This window comes from Podarcis vaucheri (assembly GCF_965113315.1).
Source record: "Podarcis vaucheri genome assembly, chromosome: 2".
NCBI lineage: Eukaryota > Metazoa > Chordata > Lepidosauria > Squamata > Lacertidae > Podarcis > Podarcis vaucheri.
In genome coordinates this window covers 4,220,850-4,248,759 of record NC_138760.1, presented here as the reverse complement: position 1 = coordinate 4,248,759, position 27,910 = coordinate 4,220,850, and the positions used below count along the sequence as shown (strand labels likewise).

Genomic DNA, 27,910 nt, shown 5'->3' with positions numbered 1-27,910 from the left:
CCCTCCCATACAGTTTAGTAAGCCAATTTCTCTCTCACACCCCACCAGCACATGCAATCACATGCAGACTCCCATTAACACCATCTCACCTACGCCGCCACTGATTTATACAGACACTCCTTACTCAAGCCTGATAGCACACACTCATACTCACATATGCAAACTCAAATGTCTCTTCACACCCTTTAACGAAATCTTTACACTGAAATATGTGAATATATTGAAAGTAGGGTTGTCAATTGTCTTTAAATAAATCTGCACCTTACCTAAACCACAAAAACGCAGGTGTCTTTTTAGGATACAGCAGGATAGGCATGGCCTCCTATTAAATGTGAGATAGCTTAAAATTTAATCAACAAAAGCTACCGCTCTCCACTATTAAGAAGGATTGACCATCCTTTACATTTTTCTTTCTTGTGCAGAGCATTCCCTGTTACAGTAAAGTCATCAGAACCAAAATGTCTTCAAAAAGGAACAACTTCAAAATCCTGTAAGTGCTGTGGAAGATCCAGAGTTAAAAGAGAAACTGATGTGATTTTCAAATGAGCACTGTCAGCCTTAGTTGCTTTGTGCTTCATATAGCTGGCAGGAAAACCCCAGTGGGTTTTCACCCTGAAATGAAAAAAGATCTGCAAACTCTGGGTGTCAGCTGGAAAGCAAACCCGTCCGCAGGAAAGAGGAAACTGCTACACCTGCAAGGACTGCACAACAGTGTGCCACTCAGTCTTAGCCCTGCCACTCAATCAAAGGGGACAAATTTTAATCTGAGATTAAAGCTCTAGTTGATCAATCTGCAGAATAAATCAATAAATGCTTGCAGCCCTAATTAAAACACACACACACTTCATTACTGTCATGGTGGCATATATGCATTCCTAGTTATACAGACTTAAATAAATGTACTTGCAAATACATATGCCATTAAGGCCAAAAGAGCACACCTAATATAGCACACATCCTTACTCGCTGTCGTGCTGTGTATACACACACACACTCTCACACACACTTTCCTAAGTTGTGCACACATACATGTTTCGGTTAAATCTCACAGTCCTTAATAGAATTTCATTTGAATTTCTACTAACACTCAACTCAGGCTTCTGCTATGAACATAAAGTTCCACTTACACACACACACAGAGAGAGAGAGAGAGAGAGAGAGAGAGAGAGAGAGAGAGAGAGAAAGAGAGAGAGAGACGTGCACGTGCGCACACTGAAATGTTACAGTCCCGGTTGCATCCATGTGTTCTTATGCACCTCCCAATCTTTCAGTTTCTCATGCAAACCCCGTGTTCTGACATGATCTCACCCACCGAACCCCAATCTCCCTGTTTACATTCAGCTTAACTCCAGCTGACACACATTCTCACTCTCCCTCCCAATTTAACATGATTGATCCATTGCACATTACATTCCTGTATTATATGAACAGAGAAGCTCCCGAGTTTGGCAATTTCTGCCCTCTGTTGGTCCTTTCCTCTGTAGAGCATCTGGCAAGAGGTGAGTTGGCACTGTGGGTTAATATGCTTTTTCCACAATCCCAGGCAGGTCAATGAATAGCTTCAGTAGCAGCTGACAATTTGTGGCTCAGTCCAAGGAGAAGAGAAACAGAGAGATGCACAGAGGGACCTTTGGCTGCTACCAGAACCTTATATTCCAAATGGGAGGCATGATCCTGAAAGACATTCTCATATAAGTCAGTGTTACAGCCCCACAGAAGCAGCAGGGTCCATTTATGCACAAAAGAGATGAAAGCCACAGCAAGCCATTTCTTCATATTGCTGGGAATTCCCTTGAGATGACCCAAATAGCATCGGAAAGGGGGTACAGTGGGGAGCAAAAGCAACAGTGTCCTTTTGGCCAGTTTCTATTTTCCTAAAGTCCTGGGAAGTTTAGTGACCACTGGGAAGGGAATGCCTTATGAGATGGAGCAGAATCCAGTTCCTGTTCAGAACCGGCCATCCTTCTCTCACTAAGCATCGGGGGGGGGGGGGAACGCTCTCCTGTTTCTTTCACTGCCAGCCAAAGTTCTTCCAATTCCTGTCCTGATAAAAAGAGTGCAACTTACTTAACACCCCTCTGCACTGTCCCCCCCTCCCAAAGTCTTCCCCCCTCATCAGCCAAAGTAGGGGTTCTCGTTCTGGAAGTTGTAATCTGGACAGACCTTCTGGACCAGCTTGTAGTCAATGCTGAAGAAGGAGATGAAGATGCAGATGACCTTGAAGGGCTTGGCACACAGCCAAGCGGCGTGGCTCTGCGTGTGCTCGGTGAAGCAGATCTTAGAAGGGTCGTAGAGGCAAGGCTTGTTCTTGCGTGCCCGGTTGGTCTTCTCATATTCCACGTGACAGTTGAAGGTCTTGGGTTCCTTGGGCTCAGCTAAAGTGGACTGCTGAGGGTGAAGGTGCTGGGCTTGGATAGGGGGAACCAGTACATCAAACTCAACTACCTTGGTGGGGGGCACAATGCTCACAGAGACATTGCCCAGGCTGGAGGAGTTGTGGCGAAAGTAGACGCTGAAGGTGCCATTTATATGATCCACGATCTTGCCTGTCACAAGCAGGCTGAACTTCAGGGTCTTGATGTTGAAATAGAAGTCACCCCAGCCAAAGATCTTCTTGGTTCGGCCCGCCTTCATGGAGGGCTTCCTCTTAGCTCGCTGGTTGAAGTGCTCCATGGCCGTCTGGTTCTTGGTCCAGTCCCAGGGACTCAGGGCACCACTGTATGGGTCCAGCTTGGCTTTGGATGGCTCACTGGAAAATATTCGAGCAGGGTTGAGCGGGTGAGGTTTCAAAGCAGTGCCCTTCAAGACACTTGAGGGATTCATCTCCAGGTAGTTCAGGGTCTTGGTCACATGGCCTTTCACACACGCAACCTATCAAAGAGGTAGAGAAAATAGGGAATTTGGATTAAAACAGGTGTGCTCTGAGATCCTTCATGTACTCACGGTGCATCTGAACCCTGCCCTGTGCACAGAGAAAGCATCTAGGTATCTTCAGGACACAAACAGGTTTAAAAAAGGACTTGTAAGAGTGCTTCATCTCTCTGTAATGTGTACACTGGACCACAGTGGGAAGTTGTGGTGCCCTGCTTCATTCTAGTGTTACCCTTAAAACACAACAGCTCTGCACCCGAAATTCCACAACACAGACAACAGGTGCAACCCAGACAATAGGTGAGCACATTTGTTCATATCACACACTTCATTTGGCAGATGGGAAGTTCTGCCTTTATTACAAGTAACAATAGCAGTGACATGTGAGCTCCATAATATGCCAACACTGTCTGACCTGAAAACATTTTCTGCTGTTGCCCCTGCATAGTGGAAGGCCCTTTCCTCGAGCTTACATGAAGTGGCAACGATCCCTTGCTTCAGACTTCTTGTGAGGACTTACCTTTTTGCCCACGCTTCCCTTGAACCACAAGAGTGGGCCTTGTTCCATGTGTTTGAATCCTCTGAATTTCTCTCTTACTTGCTTTGATATCTCTTATGTGTTCTATACTGCTATTTTATTGGTTTTAAGTTGTGTTTTTGTTTTAATGTTTTACTGATAAAATGTTTGTCTTTTAGACCTCTGCTTAGAGGTTTCTGATGTATTTAGCAGTTTATAAATGCTTTTAAATAAAGCAAATGAACAAACAAATAGTTTGAACCTACAGCTGCCATGTGGGGGTGATTGGAAGGGTTCTGATTTTGATCAGAGCAGCAGAACTGGGGGAGTGTCTAATCCTTTCCCACCATGGTTTGGAAATAAACAAAGCACTGGGCACACATGCAGGGAACAAGGACCACTTTCACAATGGAACTCCCCCTCTCCACTGCGCCCCCAAATAAACCTAATCTAGGTTTCCTCCCAACCATCCAGAGCAAGTTTAGTGGGTATAGGGGGGAGTGCACACAAGAGTAGGGGGAAGAGAAGTTTTGCTGCACAAGCAGACCTCGTTCCATTCATACAACTTAGCTAAATCCCACCCATGCTGTTTTCCCCACTTCAAGCTGCTATTTCTCTACTTATTCATTTCTGATTTTTTTCCCTGGTGGTGTTTGTGTGTGAGCAATACAGAGCAAGAAAATGGCATAGGGGACAATATCCCCTCCAGGAGTGCCACTGCTCTATTCAAAACTGAAGCACATTTAAAATAAAAACATTAGAAGTGCATTAATCTTTATTTTTATTTTACAGTTAGGGGACCCACGTGTGAATCTATTCTGTAAACCACCTTGAGACCTACGGGTATAGGGCGGAATATAAATAAAATAAATAAATGGAGTTATCCAACCTCTGAGCTGTTTGAAGGCAATCCTTTATAGGGAAGTTTTTCTTAATGTTTAATGTTTTATTATTATTTTTATATATTGGAAGCTGCCCAGAGTGGCTGGGGCAACTTAGTAAGATTTTCATTATGGAATGGGATGTCCCAATTTCCATCGGAGAAATGTTAGATGGTATGGAGTAGTTAGGAAAAGGTCCATTCCAATGTCGGTAGCAGAGGCTGAAGAAAGGAGGGGTTGGACTATTCATGCAGTGCGAAGATACAATGATCATAATCCGAGACTGAGCTACAGCATGTGCCCTCATAGCCTCCTGATTTCAGTGGACTTAGGCAGACCCATCTCTGCACTGAACTGTGGTGACCAGACGTGGAGAGGAATCAGAGGGAAAGGCTCTGAGGGAAGTGGGAAAAAGGAGTTTTTTGGAAGTATACTTGTACTTGCTTATTTGTCCTGAAGGGGTGAAAATACAAGCAAACCTGGAAGGTTTAGTATGCAGCCAAACAGTCTGGCAAGGGCACAAAGTGACCGCAGGGTTGGGGGGAAGGGCCAGAATTCATGGGTTTCTGTTTCCAGTGCCAGAGACTAGAGTGGGCAGGTGCTATGGCCTTGATCTTGCATAGTGCTGTCAGTGCGGCCTCCTCTTTGCCTCTCCCTCTTCTGGGAGGCCAGGTAAGCACCTCCACAACACAACACCCTGCTACTGAAAGCCACTGGCCAAGGTGGTCACTGAATGCTAGTACCAGATATTAGGAACAAATAATGAAGTGTGGGTCCCTTCTGTTTCTCAGCAACATTTGGTGCAGTTGAAAGCAAGGAGTCTGGGCTAAATGAACCACTAGACTGACCCAACCTGGCAGCTTTGATATGAGCAATCAGTCCCTCTAACCAAGTTTAAACCTTCTGTGCTTCCCTGATCTTCTCTATTCTTCTTCTAAACGTTTCCTCTTTATTGGAACCTTTCCTCTCATATTCCAGTTGAGCTTTAATTCTCGTCATCTGCTCTCCCCCACTCAAGCCCAGGAAAGTTTTTGTGCCAACGCAGCAGCTGGATGACAGGTCATGATGGATTGCTGGTGTTCTTTTGCCATCACTAGAGCTGCTTGTATCACAGGCATATGGGCTACTTGTTGACAACGCTGGGCACACAAGGAGGATGAATCCTTCCAAAGGGCAGACGATGGGGAGCCCAGTTTAAGCCCCCCATTATTCCATGGCTTTCTGTTCCTCACCTGACGTCATATGTGATGTCAGGTGTGGGGCAGGTGGGCGTGGCTTCCAAAGAACAGCCTTGAGGGCCAAATTAGGACTTCAGATGGGTCAAATATGGCCCATGAGCCAAAGATTCCCCACCCCTGAACTAGTCCACACAGAAATTTAATGTGGATTTGAAGCTGCTTGTGTCTCCATTCTTTTTGGTGCTGTTCACATTATGTCCTCTTCATCCAACTAAAAGTCCACACTTCCCCCCATTACATTTGGATTTTCCCAATCCAGGGATAATCCAATAAAGGAAATAAATTCAGTATAAATGTGTGTGCTACTCAACTGTGAATGCAGTGAATTACATTGTGTGGGTTTTGCTTTGGGGGTTTTTGTGTGGGTTTTTTTACGAGTGGGGTGATATTCTTTGGGTGCCGTCAATCTCCACAGCTGTCTCTCTCACAGCACACTATCCCAATGGCTAGCTATTTGTGGGTTGGCCCTGGGGCACCAAAAGCTGCCTTGATTAAGATTTGTCTTTGTCCGTGCTCTTGCCTTCCTACCGCTCATCCCAGCACTGGTCCCTTCTCCGGGATTAAACAGCCCATTAGAGCCTGATGCTTCATCCCAGGGAAGGGACTTGTGTGCTGTCATCAGACTTTACTCAGAGAAAGTTGATGACAGCAGCAGCAAGCCGCACATGAGTGAGCGACAGGCCCCTGGCAGAGATCTGTGAAGCCTTGATGATGCCACATGAATGGCCCTTCCCATCTCCCTCACCCACTTTGCCTTGATTGACCAGAAATACTCCACTTCTGCAGCTATTTGCCCGAGGACATGGAGCGGCCCTTGGGGACTGAATCCTGTGGCTCACAGATCTCAGACCCACTTCGCCTAGCAGCACAGAGAGCCATATGCAGCCATCCCAAATAAAAGGAAAAATGTGGAGAGTGAGAAAGAAAAGAGAGGAAATAAAAGCCCCGCAGCTGCACGCACCTTGAATGTAAGCCACCACCAGCTCTTACCACCAATGCTTCTTGACTGATTGGTTCCAGCCCAAATCCCCCAAGGCAGGAAGGCATAAGCGCAGCAGGTGGAGAGGAGCTACAGACACAGAGCTGTTCACAGGTACAGGGAGCACGCAGGGATGCTCATTAAAAGGGAGACAGGAGCTGCAAAAGGTGATGACTGAAACCGCTGGGAGATTTGGCAGCTTAAGATCCAGGGAGGCTGGAGAAGCAAGGGCCAAGGCCAGCCCTGGTGTAAAGCTGGTCAAGTCAGCCTATTAGCAAATCCCGGTTCCTCCCCTCCTTAATGACAATTCTGTTCTCTTCTGAGCTGGTAGATACTAAAAGAGAGGTCATCTAGTTCTCTCCTCCACCCTTCTGCTTGCTACAGAGAGGCTGACTTATTAAAATGGCCACAGCACAGGGCAGGGAAAGATCAGAGGGCCAAAGGGCAGGGCCATATATGTGCCCACACAGACCCACACCTCTAGATCAACCCATGTTGGTCACAAACTCCAGAGCAGATGCACCATGAAAAAGCCACGGAAGAGCAAACTCCTCTGCCACTTTGGGTAGGTGGGCAACCAAATTACTTCAATTGACTTGCTACTTCTGGAAGCTGGTGAAGTTTCACACAGGCCGCTTTGTTAAGGCTCTTAACTCTTGCCTCTTCCATTTCCCTTCCCCTGCTCTTTAACACGCTACACATCTTTGAATTTTTCTCCTTCCACTAAATCTATTCCAGAACTGAAATCTCTTTGGAAGGATTCCAATCCATGCATTTGCTAGTTATGACCTATGGTGAAGCAATAAATTACTTTGATGAATGTATGCACTTGCGTTACAATCTCTCTTAAAATTTGTTGCTGATGCACTGTCTAACAAGGAAGACACATAATATGAGGCTGCTTTGTAATTTCTTTAAAACCCTTCCATTCCATCCATGTTCTTAAGCCCTACTACCTTATTCCGTTTTGAGGAACCACCAGACTGCAGTTGCTCAGTAGGCATCGTGGCACCACATCCATGAATTCAAAGGTCCTTCTAACTCATCTGCAATGGCTCCTAGAATCAATGGTTTGCTATCAAGCCCAGCCACAACTTGTGGATCCCCATGTTTTTCTCACCTCTCCTGCTTCAGCTTCTATCACCTCAGTACCTCACAGAAACCTTATACAGAGGTTCGTCTATCTAGCTCAGTTTTGTCTACACCAACTCGGCAGCTCCCCAGTTCCAGACTAGGGTTTCTCCCAGCCCTACCTGGAGATGCCAAGGTATGAATCTAGGATCTTCTGCATGCAAAGCAAGTGCTCTTCCTCTTCCCACTCTCCCCCACTGACCACCACCCTCTCACAGCTGCAGCTCTGCCACCTTGCCAAGTGTAGTGGAAGGCAGTGATGGCAGATAGTAGCAGATGACAGGGTAGAAAGGTGTCTGATGCTCCTTTGAGCTCCTCACTCTCTCATCTGCCAATGAGACTATTGCTACTGGTGGAATATAGAGAGTGTCCAGGCCTCTTTCTTCATATTCAGACATGCCCCTCAGACTTGCTGAAAAGATACAGGTAGATACATGCTCCTCAAATCAAGGAGCGGGGTTCAGCTGGCGTAAAAGCCCGGCCTTTGGTTGTGCTCCAATCCTGGAACTCACATGGGACCTGGCTTCCCCAGATAGGACATCATGCTATGAAAAGAGCCATCCTTGCTATTCTGTTGGGAGCCGCCCAGAGTGGTTGGGAAAACCCAGCCAGATGGACAGGCTATAAATAATAAATTATTATTATTAAGACCTCCAGGCACTGGTGTGTGTGAGAATGATGCCTGCATCATGCTGGAGCCCAGCTACCCAGTGATCTAAGTTAGCTTTCTAGACACCTAAGGGACATCTAGTAAATGCATCTGCTTACTCTGGATTATTACTGGAGCTGATTGGGCAGGGCAGTTCTGCTTTCAGGTGGACCCCACCCCCTTTTCAATGTCTGGGAAGATCTCTGCACATCCTCAGCAGATTGTACTGCCTGCTCCAGACACGTGGACTGCAGCTGTAAGCTTTAAGAGATCCAGGTCAGGGTGCCAGCCTGTAGATATGGGGCTCTTACCCACTCCTCAAGCAGCCTGTTCACCACCACCTTCTCCTGCTTGCTGTAAGATGAATATTGCTGCACCAGGCAGAAGAGATGGATACGTGAATTAACCACCCACACACCAGGAAGGCAAGCACAACTATTCCATAAAGACTTGCTGGCCTGGAGCTCTTCAAATTAGGCAGTCTCCTGGACTGAAGATGACAACTCTGAGGGCTTGTCCACACTTTCTCTCGTCCTGAAACCACTCTTTAGCACTCAATCAGAGTAAAAGCCAATTCTGATCTTCTCCAGATTAACATTTGCTCTGAGCACTAAAGGAGATGGTTTTCCCTGGGAAAGGAGCAGGGCACGGAGAAAACTGCTCAGACTCATACAAAAGTGGAGGAGGCCCAAGTGAGGGAGAAGGGCAGGCATTGGAGGGGGATGCAGCTGCTACTCCAAAGCAATGCTATGTGCACATCAGAGACATGATGTTTCCCCTGCTGTGTTTCAAGTCACATTCTTATGCTGCTGTTCAGTCCAGAGATGATGCCCATTGCCTGTTTCCCTGTGCTGAACTCCAATTCAACTCCAATTCACTGAAGTTGCCGTCTGTGCATATGCAGGCATCTGTGGATGAGCAATGGCTTCCTGAACTCTATGCACCGCAGCTTAACTGTAGTTTCTGGTTTGCAATCAGATGGAGGCTGGTATAAGGGAAAGCAAATTGAGCAGTATTTCTCAAGAAGCTGTAGGATACTTATGGATTGTGGCTAGTGTCATGTGTACTCAGCTTCAAACACCAGCAGTGGAGCCATAGCAAGAGGTAATGGGTACACTGCCCTACTTGAGGTTCTGGAGCTCTTAAAAAACAACAACAAGGAACACATCCTCCGAATCCAATGCAGAAACTGGGGCATGATACCTATCCCACCATTTTTCGCAAGGGAAAATGTTGGAGGCTACACCAGTCTTTTGCATTTCCTCAAAAAGGAGCCAGGGACTTTGTCATTTCAAATGTTACTTTCTGAGCATGCATTGGAACAGCATTTCATCCTCCATCCTTGCTTTCATCCTTTTGCTGAGAGCCAGAAATCATATGTTGTAGATTTTAAGATCAAAGGTTTAATAATAATATAAAAAACCCACGCCCCTTCTCTCTCCTTGTTTGGTTCTTGGGGTGTGTTCACACTGTGCTTTTAGTCTGCATTAGTCCTAAGGAGTTTGTGCATATCAAATTTTAAATGAAAGTTGAAAGCACTCTAAGCAGTCTTAGAAGATGCAGTCCGAGTCAAGAGAGTGTTCTGTCCTCCCCACTCAGTTCTTCAGCACATGGAATCAAAGTGCAGAGAACTCTGCAGTCACTGACTGTAATTAGTTCAGGCAGCCAGGGCAGAAAATCATGGCTGCAGCATCTCTTTTGTCTCAGCGTGATGAGAGAGAAGGCAGGCTTTAAGACTCGTCTGTTCTGAAGTAACCCATCTGTGAACAGAAGTCTATCTTCATAGTGCAGACACAAGATGAACAGTTCATGTTCCCCACGCTTGCTCTAAGCTCAATGAAACTTACTCCCATGTAACTGTGTTTAGGATGGCAGCCTCATATGGGAGTAGGGCCCACTGTCTACAGGGGGACATTCTTCCAAGTGAATCCACATAGGATTGTGTCATAGTTCACACATGCATGTATGGGATTCCACTATACGTGGTTACTGTGCAGTTTGGGTGACTGGCAGATGAAGGTGTGACCGTGTTACTCCACTGAAAGGTCTTGGGTGTGAGGTCCTTGATGGTGTCTGACTGGTTGTGATTGTGGATTTAGGCATACAAATCACCATTTGATGCTGCATGTTTGAACTGGCCCAGAGGGAAGCTTCCTTGCGGTGGGCTTGGGCTGGGTGGCAGAAGGAGGTATGAAAATTGTGCAACACTTCATCTGTGATGACTCATTCACACATGCTGAGTCATCATTGGTTGCTACAGACTTCAAGTGGTGAGCCTAAATGTGTGAACTAGCCATAAGTGGTGCTGGGTTCATTCAGAAGCACTAGGTCTAATATTAGAGGTCCATGGCATGCAAACATACATCCTATCTGGTGACTCTTGAATGGGATTGATCTCATGAGCACCATAAGTGGAAGTCCTGTGCAAGGGCTGTCCCTTGTGCAACAGGACTTCGTCCTCCTCTCCCTTCGTACACACCACAATTGACTCGAGGTTTGGGGGCGGGGAGAACGCCAAACTGTTTGCCCAGATGGAGCAAACAAAAGAGTGTGATGTTGAATTCCATCCCATTATGTTTAAATATTTCAAAGGCCTTGAATATGGTGCACAACAGAAGATACAGCTCCTCCTGAAACTCTTCCTTCTTGAAATTGGTAGTGGCTACAATGTGTTTCTCTCACTCTCTCTAAAAAATAATGTTCCTAAAAGTTTCTCCAAGCGAAGGTGGAAAATTGGCCAAGTATGTGTAGCCACCTCTATATGAGCCAACAGCAAGTGCCTCAGTGCATATCAGCTCAGCGTTCATATTTGGCTGGAACCTTGATCTGCACCAAACCACCACCTAGCTATCTGAATGTTAGTTGGTTGCACTAGCTGGGAAGATGTTTGTTTGTGATTGTCCACCCTGAAAATCGATTACTGTATGTGGGGCTACCCTCGAGGTCGGTCCAGAAGCTGCGGCTAATGTAGAAATGTAAAGGCCAGAAGGGCTAATGAGGGGTTGGAGACCAGAGTGAGCAGGGGCACAGCCCCTAGTATATACATAGGGAGCAGCTCATCAATAGACTGCGGGGGCAGGCAGCCCAATACACATACAGTGGACTAGACCCAGGAAATCCTGTTGGCATTTCTGGCCCAATGATTCCAGGCAAGAAGTAAAACTATTCATAGTTCAGTGACATAATTCCTCTGCTCTCCATTCTTTTGAAGACACTTCATGACTGGAGTGGAATGCTTTGGTTCCTTGTAGCACTCCCTCACAGGCAGGGCGTGGGAGTCTGCGGTCAGGCTGTTGACTCAAGATTTTTGGGGTTAATTACTTTCTCACCCACTGCCAAACCATCTGTCTGGATACTTGCCTTTGCCTGCCTAGTGGTGAACAGGTTCTGCATTTAGAGAGTATGGAATATAGATATGCTCATTGGCAGAATGTACTGGGTGCTAAAACCTTTTTGATTGGGTTAAATTTTGCCATTAATCTGATAGCCAGGATAGGATTTTCATCTTATGTTCATGCTGGAAGAAAATAAAGCTCTCAATGTGATGAGACAGCATATCATGGATGTGGATTTTCATGAGCTGTTGGCAGAGATTATTACCCAAATAGCATCTCCCTTCTACCCAAGATTGGATAACATGAGTTCCCTTCCCCCATACTCAACAAAACATAGGTACCAAAGTGCCAAAGACTAATCAGCTTGGCAACACTAAACAATTTCCTTTCTGCAGTCACTTTAGGATGGCTCAAAGGGATTTCTGTGGAGCAGCCATGGAAGAAGTGTGGACAACCAACAGTGGAAACTCTGGAACATAATTGTGTTGCAGTACAGTCTATGTAATTGCCCTAGGCAGAAATTTATAGCAAAAATGGCTGGGGGACATAAAGGATTGGGTAGGTGGTGACATATTGGTCATTTTGCTGACAAATCAGACCCACAGGATCATATTTGACTTAGCTAGCTTTCTGTGGTTTTGTCTATTAAAAAAGAATGGGCCGAATCCCATAAGATTGATTGCCAGCACGATTTGGAGCAAGGCTGAGGACTGTCAGCTCTGTTGCTGGAAGCGCTGGGCTAAAGTGTAAATGAGAAGGTCCCTTTTTCTGTAGTGAATGTTACACTTTCGCACTGCTGTAGATTTAATGTTGTTGGGGGGAAATACTGAATGCTGCAATGGATTAGATACTACAATGGATTATGCTACTAGTTTGTTTTAATTATATTCTCAGTGATGCACTATGTTTTAAGTTGCGCTGCTGTATGATTTGCTGGTGGCCCTTGGCTAAGAAATAAAGAGCTGAATTTGTATAACATAACGTGACTGCAAAAGCCAGGGCGGGCCCAGCCATGAGGCAGAGTGAGGTGCCAAAAGGTCTTGAACCAACCCTGGCAAATGCACTTTTCAGATGTGCACTATTGCGCATACAGTAAATATATGTTATGGGAAGTGGGATCATGGCAGCAAGCCCACCTGTCTGACTGGCATGTAGGGACAGGACATACATACGCCCATATAGTTTATTTATTTCACAACTTTTACCTACTGCTTAATAGCAATAAAATCCCTAAGCGGTTATGTATTCAGCCACACATAGCATGGCCAGGGTCAGTGGGGTGCAGTGGTTAGAGCACTGGATTAGGGCAGCCCAGGTTCAATTCCTTACTCAGCCCTGAAGCGCACCAGGTGCCTGGTAGGCATCATCTTCCAGGCTAACTTACTTCACAGGTTGTTGTGAGGTCTTTTGGATGTGATGGACATATTGGAAAAACATCAGTTATGTAATGGATCAAGCGGTTTTCCACTGCAACATTTTTAAAGGGGCCAGTCGCTATTTCATTGCACCCAAACAGTCAGGGAAATAGCAAGTTGTCTAAGTGGATTTGTCAGAATGCATCTGCTGTTTGTCTTTGTGTGTTGGGGTGGGGGAAAGGCAAAAGTGAAATACTTTGGGAGGAAACATCCGCAACAACCCATGAGGCTCTCAGAGAGTTTTTGTAATGGGGCACACTCTCCTCCATCATGTACAGCAGGAGTGGAGAACCTCAAGACCCAGAGCTGATGCGAACCTCCAGGCCTCTCCACCTGGCCCACCATCTTGGGTCTGGGCCATGCCCCTCCCTCAAGCCACACACCCCAGAGTGGCCCTAGTACACACCCTCTCAAGGGCGTTCGCTTGGCTAGAACATATTCTTGTTGTAATCATACTTTTTCTTTCCTGGATGGAGGGGTGTGTGTGTGTGTGTGTGTGTGTGTGTGTGTGTGTGTGTGTGTACACAAATTCTGATTTTTGAATGGTTGGAATGTAACAATAGGTGCACACCTCTATTGCTCTAACATGCTGTTCTTGATACCCAGAATTTTGATTTGATAGCTAGCATGATTCTAATGTAGGGAGCAATCGGACTGGCAATATAGGGAAGGCCCGGTGCAACTGCCCACTTGGCTAGTATGCCCAGCTTGTCCGTCTGGCGGGGCGAAGAGGAGGTTTGGATAAATCCTTGTCTCTGAGCCTAACCTTGGGGGGGGTAGAGTTGTGAGGATAAAATAGGACAGTCCCCATGTAAGCAACGCCAGTCACCTCCATATTGTCACTATTTTGCAGAAGGGATTCAAATGTGTCCTGGAAATTTAGGTTTGCACAATTAAAGTGGATTAAAGTGTTCACTCACCCAAGCATAACAAATCCAGTTCAAAAAAGAGAAGCAGACTTTTTGCTGTTAGGATGAATGACAGGGAAATGAATTGAAACATGTGGGATAAGTGAATGACTACTAAGAGGAAAATGTATAAAGACCCTGCAAGCAAATAAGGACAAATGCAGAGTGAATAATTATTCTTGCATAACCACTCCAAGTAAATGAGAACAAATGCTCAATAAAGACCAATATAATCCAACCTCTTCGTAAACTAAATCAGGATGAACGTTCAGTAAGTAGGTCGGCTCAAGGTGCCCACTGAGTTTGTTGGAGGAGCAGCAAGATACAAATGTGATGGGTGGATTGACTTGTTTTGATGTGCTGTTGACTATATGTTGATAATTCCGCTTCTGAAGGCAGGACATCACAGCTCTGGAGAAAGAAGAATTTTTGCAGGAGCTTGGGGTTGGGGGTTAGCAGGTGTGATTCCATGACCACTGTTTATCTGTTAATATCCATGCATAAGTTGAGGGAATAGATCATGGGCATAGCTGGGGGGGGGGCTGGGAGGGGCAGCTGGCCCCCATCAATAAAAATACATAGCAAACTGAGGTTCTGCAACCCCCAAATTTTGGCTATGCCAATTGAACAGAGCTCCAGCCTACTGGCAGTTTAGTTCTTAAAATGAAAAGTGACTACTGTACACAGCCTCAATGAGGAAACAGGGGAGCCTCAATGAGGAAACAGGGGCACTCCAGACATGCTCAAGTGTCTAGGACACTGAAAATAGGTCCAAGGGTACAGCCTGACAAAATTTAAGCCTGCCACAATCCCAAAAGAGACTTAGGGCTCATCCACACTTCCGCAGTTTACTGAATGAGAGCAAACTTCAATCGGGTTTTCTCTGGATTGGTGTTCGCTCTGATTTAGCCTTAAAGAGTGGGTTTTCCAGGGGAAAGCAGCCGTGCAAAGACAGAAGCCCTTGGACCCAGGCCTGGAAAGTACAGGGCAAGCAGAAACAGCCCAGGCCTATGCTTTCTAGGCATGGGACGAGCGGAAGTGTGGGTGAGTCCTTGCTCTTCCATGCCTGAAAAAAAGGTGCTGTTTGCTAAGCAGTCCCCCCCCCCCCCGCCCAGTTGCTTCTCAGCATTCAGTGTGGAAAATACGCCCAGCAGTTTGTTAACACCTGCTCAGGGAAGTGCTGAGGGTCATTAAAAGGCAGGTAGGAGGGCAGCCAGCACACCATGCAGCTGGGAAGCGCAGAAGGCCCCTAATTGTATTGTTGTAAAAAAGCTCTGACAAGCTGCTTGACTCATAGAGCCCCTGCCCTCACCCCAGGGTAGTGTGCAGTGCCTGGGCAAAATGGAGCCTCCCTGGGCAATCACCGCATGCAGGGGGGAGCTGACTCATGAGGCAGGTGTGAAGATGCAAGGCCATGCATTGTTAGGGGGCTCTATTCTCCAGCATAAGCAAGCAGGAATGGAAGAAGCTTTGCCCGGGAAGAGGCCTCAGCTTTTACGTGAGCCGAGTTGTGAATCCTCCAGGGTGGGCAAAGGGTTGTGGTCCTGCTGCCTGCCTCTCTTCTGGGAAAGGAGGGAATAGGAATCGAAGCAGAAGTCCCCCTGGGAAAGAAGCAAGCAGCCACTGGCAGCTGCACGTGGGTTAACCTCGTGTTGCATCCTTCATCACAGGCGTTTGGAGAGCACTAATTAAACCTTGTGCGCTCTTGAGAGGGCAGCTGGTGTGAACTTCATGCTGCGGAGGGGAGAAAAACAAGGCATGGAGCTGGGGGAAGTTGCCTTTCGTTAGAAGCAGGAGCAGGGCCCGAGAGGCCTCTTATCCACCTCTAAGGCTGCTATCCTAACCCTACTTACCTGGGGGTAAGCCCCACTGAATTCAGTAGGACTTACTTCTGAGGCAACATGCTTAGGATTGCGTTGTAAGCCGGGATTGGGGAACCTGTGCCCTCCAGATATTGGCCTCCAACTCTTGTCAGCACCAGCCAGTATGGCCCATGAGTCAGGGATGGTGGGATCTGGAGTTCAGCAACATCTGGCAGGCCACAAGTTCCCCACATCGGCTCTACAAATTCTCCACAGCTGCAGACACAACCTACCCAACTAACCAGCAATATTAATGAAATGAGGGAGTTTGGTAGGAGGGAGTTGGGAATGTTTAGCCTGAAAAAGAGGAGGCTAAGAGGAGATAGGATAGCCATTTTCAAATATCTCAAGGGCTGTCACATGGGAAAGGGAGCAAGCTTGTTTTCTCTTTCTCAGAGGGTAGGGCCCGAACCAGTGGATTCAAGTTACAAGAAAGGAGATTCCAACTAAACTTGTGGTACCTTCCAACTCTACAATTCTATGATCAGGAAGAACTTTCTGACATTAAGAGCTGTTCTAGGGACTCCCTCCAAAGGTGGTGAGGCTTTTAAGCAGAGCCTGGATGGCCATCTGCCATGGATGCTTTAGTTGAGATTCCTGGGGGTTGGACTAGGTGACCCTTGGGGTCCCTTCCATCTCTACAATTCTATGATTCCATTATCTGTATGCCACTATCTTCTCTCCTCTGCCTCACTAGAGCTAATTCTCATAACCAGTTTGTTTAGCGGATGGCAAGTCCATGTTGACGAAGCAATTTTTTGAGCATGCCACCACAGACTGAATTTTGCCTTTGCTATGTTGTCACAGATCACCTCAAATGCAGGATCAGCCACAGCTAAGCCAGAATCCAAACCTGGGCTGTTTTCAGCCTGTAGTTCTTAGGGATGTGTGAATCTATAAATATTTGGTTTCTCTCTGTTTCTGTTGTGTGTGTTTTTTAACTCTTCAGATCAGTTGCACATTTGCACATCAGTCTGTGATTTCTTAAAATGTCCTCATGAAAATTCAACAGCATATTTGTGTAAATTTATTCTGATACACACAATTTTGTATGCATTTTTGCTTGATATACACATTTTTGCAAAGCAATTTTTCCTAATGTAATACATTTTATACACACTTTACCCTAGTACATGTTCAGTGTTTTGTTTTGTTTTGTTTTGTTTTGTTTTGTTTTGTTTTGTTTTGCTTTGCTTTGCTTTCTACACACCACTTGGCTAGAGAATTGCATTGAAAAAATTGAAGAAGTGTGGATTTTGAAGGACGGATGTTTCTGTTTGCATATCGTTTCAGAAAGTGTGAGGTAGATTTGCCTTTAGAGAACTGAATCCCTAGCAGCTCTACAATTGTATAATGAACCTAAAATTAAAAACTACAGCTGTTGTGAGCTGCAAATGGGCATATGAACTGGCACAAAAATGCAGCTTTAAATAATAACAATGCTGTTTCCCTATCCTGCTAATTTCACTTAGGAAATATACAGAAATGTGCAATCTCATGAAGTTCTGGGCACTGTAACTGCTAAGGGAGGTCTACAACCCATATAAAGCAAATTGGCAAGAACACTAGGAGCTTCCAGACCTTTACTATTTGGGGGGTGGGATTCAATTGCATTCAACTGCGGGAGGCAGTGGAGGACAGAAGTGCCTGGCGTGCTCTGGTCCATGGGGTCACGAAGAGTCGGACACGACTAAACGACTAAACAACAACAATAATTCAATTGCATACCAGCAAACACAGGCTGCAAAATTAAAGTTCATTTGTAACCCAAAACACTTGGAGGGCCCTAGGCTGGGGAATGGAACCCTTGGGTTCTGATTTTGCATGAGAGGTGACAGCACAGAGATTATAATGCAATTGTTTGACAAAAATGTTTTTTCTATCCCTAGTCTGCTTTGGGGGTTTATTCACATGTGAGTAGCATCATTGGGGGGGGGAGAGAGTGGGGTGGGGGAGTACCTCCTGTACTTACTGAAGACTAGGCTCTAAATCACATGGTGATTTTCCATGAGTACATTTGGCGATGGCCCCTTCAACTTGCAGAGGGTGACAGGGACGAAAGCTGAGCTTAGGATGCTTATCCCTGCTCTGCCACACACGGCACTGCTTCCATGGGGACAGATCATGCTACCTGAAGAGGGCTCATGAGAGGGTTAATTCTTGGCACCTACAGTTAAAGGATCTTAGGTACTAGTACTTGAAAAGACCTCCGGATCAGACTCTGAAAGCCACTGTCAGCAGCGTGCTAGAGGAAGCATTGGCCTGTGACAATATCAAGCAGCTCATTATATCCGTGCTCTGCAGGTTGCTAAGTATTTAAGTCCTTCTACAGAATGGGTTGTGGCCACCTCATCCGTTGAGAGCACTGTCCCATATTCAGAGGTGGCAGGAGCTGTTCTAAAGGACCTTGAGGAGGAAGACAGACCTACTTTCCGCTCAGAGGTATTCTGAGAGTCAAACTACAAATCCACTAATGTCATATGATATAGCCTTCAGGCAGCACTGCTTCAGGTGTGGGAATTGTGTCTGAATGTTTCTCCAAGTTGCAAACAACAAGTTTGTTCACCCAGAAGGTGAAGGTGTCAGAGAAAAGGGGTTTTAGTCTACCCTGAGGGAGAGCCTGTCTGCTCACCACTGTGCTTCAGTGCCACCACTACTGATGGCCAGAGAGTGGTGCTGCAACCACAAACTTGGCAGGGACCAGACAATCCAAAAGGGCTAATAACAGGTCACATAAAGCTATTGACCCTGGCCTGGCTCCTCTGTCTCTTGGGGAGTTTTCAGGCTTGGTGACCCAGTACCTGTTTGCCAGCCCTAACAAAAAGCCCTAACCTTTCAAAAGCTGCAAGTACAGTCTAGCAGCCCTTGCTTCTGGTTCTCACTTTTTATCACACTTACACACATGCCCGCAAAGTTTCCACATCACACACACATCATTCCAACTTGCCAGTCCTAACTCCAGAACCCTGAATAGAAACCTAACCTCCTGACTACATTTGAAAGCATACCCATAAGTCCTATATATAAAAGAAAAAACCAGTCTAGCACCCAAGGCCCCAAATTAGGCTGGTATCTTCACGTACATGTTGAAATAAAGGACAATGTTTTCACGTGTGATGTTTCATCTTTGCAACACCTCCTTTGTCAGGACGAATTTAATTCCTACACTTCAAAAACAAAGACAAGGGGGAGGAAAATAACACTGTGGATAGGAGGATCAGTGTCTAGTTTGACCCATAAGGCCTGTGAGTTTCATAAAAGGCAAATGAGGACAAATACTCAGCCTAATCTGTCTAGCAAAATATCAAAATGTATGTAAATTAGGCAAAGAACAACAACAAGCAAACTATAGGCACCCCCAGAGGGCCACTATTTTGCAGGAGGGATTAAAGACATCAAGAGACGTCTGGTGTCCAGATCAGGGGCAGTAATAGCACCACTCTATTGTGCCTTGGCCAGACCACACCTGGAATACTGTGTCCAGTTCTGGGCACCACAATTTAAGAAGGATGTTGACAAGCTGGAACGTGTGCAGAGGAGAGCAACCAATATGATCAAGGGTCTGGAAACCAGGCCTTATGAGGGAGCTGGGTATGTTTAGGCTGGAAAAGAGGAGACTGAGAGGAGATAGTATAGCCATCTTCAAATATCTAAATGCCTATCATATGGAAGATGGAACAAGCATGTTTTCTCCTCTGTAGGACTCATACAAATGGATTCAAGTTCATAGGCGCCGACTCCATGGGGCCTGAGGGGGCTCGAGCCCCCTCAAAAAAAAATTGGGGGGGCTCAGGCCCCCCCAATAATCTCGGGCGCCCTTCCAGCAGAGCGCCGCCGCCGTCCCCCGCCTCCTCCCCACCTGCTCCCTCGCCAGCCAGCCAGCCAGCCGCGCGCCCTAGTCGGAGAGCCCCGGCCGTCCCCCGCGAGATTAGGGAATCCCCGGGGGCGGGGGCTCCTGCCTCGCTGCTTCGCAGCACCACCGCCACTGCCAAGGCACTGCCAGGGGGAATTTCCTTCCTCCTGGCGGTTTCAGCAGTTTAGGGCCGGAGCGGAGGGGGCTCGCCCTCTCTTCTCCGGCTAGCCCCGCGTTTCCCGCATATCAGCTGTTCTGGAGCTGATTAATAGGCGCAGCACGCTCTCCCCTATTCGCTCACGAGGAGGCGGCGTCACTTTATTTGCATATTCATGAGCTTATTTATTATTCATGAGCTTTCCCGGGGGGGCCCCCATATTTTTTATAAGTCCGCGTCCCTGTTCAAATTACAAGAAAGGAGATGCCAACGAAACATTAGAAAGAACTCTTTTACAGGAAGAACTGTTTGACTCCATTGTGAGGTGTTGGACTCTCCTTCCTTGGAGGTTTTTAAGCAGAGGTTGGATGGATGCTTTAGTTGAGATTCCTGCATTGCAGAGGGTTGAATTAGATGGTACTCATGGTCCACTCTAACTCTCCAATTCTATGATCCACAAATTTTATTTTTTAAAAAAACAATGAATTCTAAAACAGTTAAAACATTCTAAAAACAGTTATAGTTAAAAGCATATAAAAACTGATTCAGTTAAAAACATATCATCCAGTAATCTCAGGGCTGGCTGTCTATGCTTAGTGACCTTCCAGCTAAGCAGTTCTCAATCTTAATTCATTCTGTTCTTTCAATTCTTTGACAAACAAACCTTTGGCTTTGTCAACATCTTCCTTGCCAAATTCTCCAACGAACTGTTGCTATTTTAGGTGGGATTCAAACACATTTAAAATGGATTTGGCACACATGCACAACAATCCCACTTCTAAAAAAACCCCACCTGACTTTTTGTGGTAATAGAAGTGATGGGGTTGGGGGAGCACAGAAAAATAAGGAATAACCATTGCTTGAAGAAACAATGTATAAATTCCCTGCAAAGAGATCAGGGTGAATGCCCAATAAACAGCTGGAGTTGTATGACTTCCATGAGAATTTTGTGCAAACAAACCAGATGAATGCTCAATAAACAGGTTGTCTGAAAATGCACTGTGAACTGAAACTAAAATACCGTATTTTTCGCCCTATAGGGCACACCGGCCCATAGGGTGCACTTATTTTTTGGGGGGGGGGAATTATTTTTTTCCCCCGAGCCCCAAAGAGCAAAGAAGCCATGACAGCGAGCGGGATGGATCCCGCTAGCTGTCTTGGCTTTGTTTTTAGCTTCCGGAGCTTGCGGGGCTGGGGGCAGGGGAAGCCCGAGCTTCCCCCGACCCCAGCCCCCAGAACAGGTCCGGGGGCAATGGCGAGGTTGCGCTCAACCTCGCCATCGCTCCCGGAGCTTGCTGCTATCCGAAGCCCGGGGTGCGCAGTGCCGCGCTCCCCGGAGTTTGGGCTGCAAGCACCTATCTGCAAGCTTCCTGAAGCCTGCATTCACCCCATAGGACGCACACACATTTCCCCTTCATTTTTGGAGGGGGAAAAAGTGCATCCTATAGGGCGAAAAATATGGTAATTCACTTTGTTTGCAAAGATGAAATACTTCTTCTAAGGTGGTGCCTGCTGCAACATGACCAGGCATCATCTAATAAAAACAGTAATATGACCTAGAATCATAGAATTATAGTGTTGGAAGGGATCCTAAGGGTCTTCTAGTCCAACCCCCTGCAATGCAGAAATCTCATTGTTATTAGTTATAATTAGCAGTTTTTACTTCAAAATTTATTTTATTCACAATCAACTTCCTTGATTAATTTATATGATTCATTGACTAAAATTTATTTAGTCTGGTATCAGCCCACTGCAGAATATAGCAAGATCTGCCAGCATGAGTGGGGTTAGGATCCAGCAAATCTCTGGCTGAGCTGGGAGGTTCCAAGCACACCTGGGATACACCAGTATAACACCCCTTCCTTGGCTCAGCTGGAGCTACACCAGCGTATTTTCCCCAGTTCAGCTCAGCTGGGACCCAGCCAGCTGAGCCAAATCCAGTGGATATCAAGGCAGCCTAAGTCCTGATAATGGGGCACTCCAGAGGAGTGGCAGAGGCAGGACCAGAGAGTGGGGACTTGGGCTAGATCCTGACCGAAGCCCATTCAGCTTGGACATGTGACCTGGCCACCCAGGGTAAATTAAGCTGGCCGAAAGGGTTGTAGAACTCAAACACTATTGTAAAAGCTTGATTTCTCTCTGCCAGGCTTAGGCCAGCTCAGCCAGCTCCTGGTTTGTCTGGTTTGTCTTACACCAACTAGCTTTGTGCCATTAGGGGATTTCTCCCTTAATATAAGACGCTGCTTACTGAGGTTGTGGAATTTCCTCCAGGTTCAAGAGAAGGGCTTGACAAACATTGGGAAAGGCTGTGTTGCGTGTTTTGACCTTTCTATGTGCTGCTGGTTTATCCATGCATCCCGGGATGACCACAACAGGTGAATGACTTGTATGTGTGAAAGGGTTATCACAGAGCAAATACTGTATGGCAAAGCGTGTTTACATATCACCTCTGGAGTGAAGAGATAAAAACAAACAGCCACCCAACATAGAACCATCAAGCATGGAAAACCCTAATGTTGGCCCTGAGAAGTCCCAAAGGCAGGTGGGTGGTGCCTTCTGGCAACTCCTGCTGCCAAGCGGCTGTCAAACTTATTGCTCTGCTTTCCTTTGGATGACATCAGTGAGGCCAAGTGGTGGGGGGTCTTGTCATCTGGGTAGCCCAGAACCTCCATGCACACTGCGCAGCCCAACACAGCTTGGAGACGCACTCCATTGTCTCTCGAGACGGACAGATGCCAACAAACTGGGAATCACTGTCGTCTTTTCTTACTTACTGGGTTGAAGGTAAGGTTACATATTCCCTCCATCACCCAAAATGATGAATCCACATAACCACCTTTATGGAAAGAGACACAGCTCAAATTACAACTGGGGCAGTGGGGGTCTTATTTCTGCAACAGCTCCCTTGGTTACTGTTTTTAGAAGGCTGTTGGCGGCATGATTTGGCTACAATCGGGGGAATCAGAGAGTGGGACTTGTAGATTTTAATAACCCCCTACCACTTCATAATTCAAGACGCAGATGAACCAGTCAAAATTTCCAGCCCCGCAGTACCACAGTGTTATAAAACATACATAACCTACTTAGATAAGTCTAGGGTTAAGCAGTATCGAGCTTATTCATCACCTTCTGACCACATGGACCATTTATCAATCTCAATTTATATTGCTCACTTCTCTGTCTTGCTGCTGCCTCACCCCCCCCCCACTGCCAAGTCTGCCACAGGCAACACAGCTCCCATTCTCTACCTTGGCCTCTTCCATCTATCAACAGAAGATAGCCGGCTACAGTAGCTCTCAGTTCCCTATCCATCATGTGGGCGTCCGCTCTGATGCGATGCCTCCCTCACCCCTCAAACAGCTTCCTCCTCCCTTCCAGCTGCTTTTTGCTGCTTGTTCCTCAGCTGCGCTCCGATGGCTTTTGATCATCATGTGGGCCCATGTCAGGCTCGTCAATCATTGTCGCCTACTGTCGCATCTGACTTGGCGGACTTTAAAAAAAAAAAATTCTCTTGGCTTGGCCACGGACAACCCGTCATCTCAGAAACTGATGTGTCTGAGCTTTTCGGAAGCAAAAAGGGGGCAAGAGGGCTGGATCACCAGTGGAGCAAAACTGCAAGGCTGTGTGGCTCAGTACCTATATCCATTCTAATTTGTTCTGTGACTGGAAGCCCCTTTCTCCCGCTGATGTAGCAAGCCTCTTGTGTCTCTCAGCCTAACTCCTTGTCAACATGAAGTCTTGTTAGGCTTGTGGCCTAGCTGGTTTTAAAGGAGACATTCCTTTCCTACTGTGAACTCCCCTGCTAGCCTTCCCCCCAAAAAACTTTCAAGATTTATATTATTATTGTAAGGATTGGGATTTTCTTTTCCAATATACAGAGTTCTGGCTACCTCTCATTCATTCATCTGTTTGCAAAACCCAGCTAGGTTTCAGGCTGAGCCCCAAGCAGTGGGCAATTTTTAATCTAGGGCACCCTGAAATGAATGAACACATGAAACTACTGAGCAGCAGCCCCAACGTGCTCCAAAGGGTGTGAGATGACAAGAGTGGTTTTTGTTTCCCACTATGTGGTGGTTCGGGAAGGAATTTGGCAGGGAAGTGGGGAAAACTACCTGATGGCATCTTGTGAACTTCCAGGGTTCTGGAAGATTCTGCAAATTTGGGCCTGCTCAGGAACGAGTTCTCTAGGTGGGACTGTACAGAGGCCACAAAGAAGAGGCCTCTTTAAATCTAGCCACATTTAAACAGATGTGTGTGTGAAAACAGGACACTGGCTGAAATGTCATTTGAGATGAAGACCATGAAGCCCAGTTCCCAACTCAAAAATAGCAGATCAAACCACCCCACTCCATGAGCTTGGAAGGGAATTTCTCCTAGGTGTCATTTATGGGTAAAGTGTCTCTCACACAAATTCTCTACTCGCTACTTGCATCAATCAGTTCATGCTACCTGTGAGCAAGTATTTTTTTTCTTCAAAATGTGTACTTGTGGTCTACACTGAGCAGTGATCTATGGATGGTGGATAGTCTTACTTTGTGTAGGGCTTGGTCTAAATGACATTTTCCTCTCTTCCAACTCACACGATTAAATATTTCAGTCAGGACCACCAGATAAGGCGCAAGCCTGGGCAGTGTGTATGGAGGTGGTGGGCTGCCCTCTTGGCCTCGCTGATGTAGTCCAAAGGAAAGCAGCTGGGCTTCAGGAGTTGTCCGAAGGAGGTGTACAAGGCGCTATTCAACTCTCCTAGGGACTCCACTCCGGATTTGGGTATGGCTTACTTCTTAGCCTTTTCTTCTCTCAAAGGCAGTATAGGATCAGAGCTTTCCTTCTCCTAGATAGGCTGCCTTCCCAGTTGACAAGCTATAAATGTACTGCAAATCTGGAAACCAAAATTGTGTAATCCAGGAAAACATAAAATACACAAGTTTACCAAGGCAAATGTATTTTTATGCAAATTTTATGCAGATTTTTTTATTTATTTTAAAAAATGATACTTTGTCGAATGCAGGAATGTAGAATCTGTGACCTCCCAGGTACAGTTGAACTCCAACTCCAGTCAGCCCCAGTCAACAGTCCAATGGTCAAGAATTATGGAAACTGTAGTCTAGCAACATCTGGAGGGCAACAGATTCTCCGCCCCTGGTTTGCATCAGTTAAATTTGATTTAATAGGTACTCTATTCAGCACTAGCAGAGGTGGGAAGAACTCACTTTGAGTTATGCTAGATTAAGCTCTTCTAATTGCATAAAAGCAAAGAGAAATGAACATTCAAATCTGACAAGAAGTAGGTAAAGGCAGAATACCTGAGACCAGGAGCCGTAGCCTAGGGACAGAGGAGTGTGAAGGATAACAGATCTTCTACCCTAGCCACCGGAAGCCCTTGCCAGACATTATTTAATCCTACAGCTCTTGAAGAACAGTGTCATCACTTTAAAATGAAAAGCAAACATGCAAGAGCTGAAAACTTCCACGTATAACAGGATGCCAGGATTCTCAAGAAGATGCTATTGCGTGGAAATCAAACTCAGCTATATATAGCATTGATCACAGCCACACAGCAAACAAATGAATCCAACCCTCTGTTCCGCCTCAGGCAATCTGGGCGGCCTTAGGCAAGTGATCCGATTATCATTCTGGCCTCAGTTTCCCCTCTCTATAAGAAAGGCGTGAAAGACCTGATGCAAAGCTAACTATGGAATTGTTGGGAAAGTAACTCAAGATTCTGGCTTTTGTTTCCAGCCAGGTGGCGAGTTCAAGCAATTGCTTGCTTTTCAATCCTAGTCCCCAGCTGTTCCGTTAACCAGCTGTAAGGCTTCTTGCTCCCAGCTCAATTGCTTTATTCCCCACTAATGCCCTAGCTGTGGGGACGCGGGTGGCGCTGTGGGCTAAAGCCTCAGCGCCTAGGGCTTGCCGATCGAAAGGTCGGCGGTTCGAATCCCCGCGGCGGGGTGCGCTCCCGCTGCTCGGTCCCAGCGCCTGCCCACCTAGCAGTTCGAAAGCACCCCCGGGTGCAAGTAGATAAATAGGTACCGCTTACCAGCGGGAAGGTAAACGGCGTTCCGTGTGCGGCTCTGGCTCGCCAGAGCAGCGTTGTCACACTGGCCACGTGACCCGGAAGTGTCTGCGGACAGCGCTGGCCCCCGGCCAATAGATGTGAGATGGGCGCACAAACCCCAGAGTCTGTCAAGACTGGCCCGTTCGGGCAGGGGTACCTTTACCTTTACCTTTAATGCCCTAGCTGCTACTGAGTGAGTGCATCTTGTCTGTACAGTGGGAGGTTTGTGTGCGCGCGTGCATGTGAGCACATGTTTTCTGGTGGTGAGAGAGCTTCTGCAGCTAAGAGGAACATGTCAGTGGCTGCCACTGGGGAGACAGCTGGTTTATACTCTAGCAGAGGAAGCCTCTGCAGCTAAGAGGAACATGTCAGTGGCTGCCACTGGGGAGACAGCTGGTTTATACTCTAGCAGAGGAAGCCAATGGAGTGCCCTCCAGGTGTTACTGGAATCCCCTTGGCCAGTGCTTAAGGATTCAGTCATTTGCAAAATAAATAAATAAAACAATTCTATACCACCAATGTTACAGGAAAATTTCATGGTGGAGGGTAGCGTAAGATCAACAATCAAATTACACCCACAAAACAATTACAAAATACATAAAAAATCAGTAGCTCAAATTAATACCCTAACCTCTGAGAATGTGGACAGGCTGCTTGAACGAGTGAAACCAATCACCTGTCCTTGATCCTTGCCCATCCTGGCTCATAAAAGCGAGCCTGGAAGGGCTAGACAATGGGCTCTGTGGGATGGTGAATGCTTCCCTCTGTGAGGGAGACTTCCCAGACCTGCTTAAAGAGGCGGTTATTAAACCGCTTCTTAAAAAAACATCTTTGGACTCAGCCAATATGGCCAACTATCGCCCAGTCTCAAATCTCCCATTCTTGGGCAAGGTGATTGAGCGGGTGGTTGCTGAACAATTCCAGGCACTCCCGGAGGATGCAGACCATTTGGATCCCTTCCAATTCAGACCTCATCATAGGACTGAAACTGCCTTGGTCGTGCTGATTGATGATCTCCAGCGGGCTAAGGACAAAGGTGAAAGCTGTTCCCTAGTTCGGCTGGATGTCTCAGCGGCTTTTGATACCATTGACCATGGTATCCTTCTGGACCATCTAGAGGAGTTGGGAGCTGGGGACACTGTTATGCTGTGATTCCGCTCCTTCCTCCTGGGCTGTATCCAGAAAGTGGTGTTGGGGGATGAGTGTTCAGGCCCCCAGGCTCTCACTTGTGGGGTGCCTCAGGGCTCAGTCCCTCATGCTTTTCAACATCTATATGCAGCTGCTGGGAAAGATCATCAGGGTGGTTGGGCTGGGTGTTTATCAGTATGTGGAAGTTTTAAATGTTTGTCTTGTTCTTAATATTCTATTGGGAACCACCCAGAGTGACTGGGGAAACCCAGCCGGATAGGTGGGGTATAAATAATAAATTATTGTTATTGTTATTGTTACCCAACTCTACCTCTCTTTTAAATCAGAACAGTGAAGGCAGTAAATGTCCTGGTGAGTGTCTGGAGGTGGTTGGAGGATGGATGGCGGCTAACAGATTGAGGTTGAATCTTGACAAGACAGAAGTACTGTTATGGGGGGACAGGAGGCGGGCGGGTGTGGGGGACTCCCTGGTCTTGAATTGGGTAACCCTGCCCCTGAAGGACCAGGTGTTCAGCCTGGGAGTCATTTTGGACTCACAGCTGTCCATGGAGGTGCAGGTCATTTCTGTGCCCAGGTTAGCCATCTGCCAGTTTTATCTGGTACGCTTGCTGAGACCCTACCTTCCCGCAGAAGTGGTGCATGCTCTGATTATCTCCCGCTTGGACTACTGCAATGTGCTCTGCGTGGAGCTACTCTTGAAGGTGACACGGAAACTACAAGTAATCCAGAACACAGCAGCTATACTGGTGACTGGGAGTGGCTACCAGGACCATAAAACACCAGTCTTAAAGGATCTTTACTGGCTCCCAGTACATTTCTGAGCAAAATTCAAAGTGTTGGTGCTGACCTTTAAAACCCTAAACAGCCTCGGCCCTGAATACCTGAATACCACTCCCATTGTTCAGGCCGG

At 46.6% G+C, this 27,910-nt stretch overlaps 1 protein-coding gene across 4 annotated transcripts in view; it reads right to left on the bottom strand.

The window, feature by feature from the left end:
- Positions 1-1,186: 1,186 nt before the first annotated feature.
- The window catches only part of NXPH4 (neurexophilin 4), an 88,874-nt gene continuing 62,150 nt past the window's right edge, over positions 1,187-27,910 (bottom strand). The window contains exons 1-2 of one of the 4 annotated variants that reach the window (XM_082208901.1): positions 23,146-23,909; positions 1,187-2,871 (exon numbers count right to left, since the gene is read on the bottom strand). In XM_082208901.1, coding sequence (XP_082065027.1) covers positions 2,116-2,823 — 708 coding nt within the window. In that variant the 5' untranslated portion in view covers positions 2,824-2,871; positions 23,146-23,909 and the 3' untranslated portion in view covers positions 1,187-2,115. The other 3 variants (XM_082208900.1, XM_082208898.1, XM_082208899.1) reach the window with 3 other exon arrangements.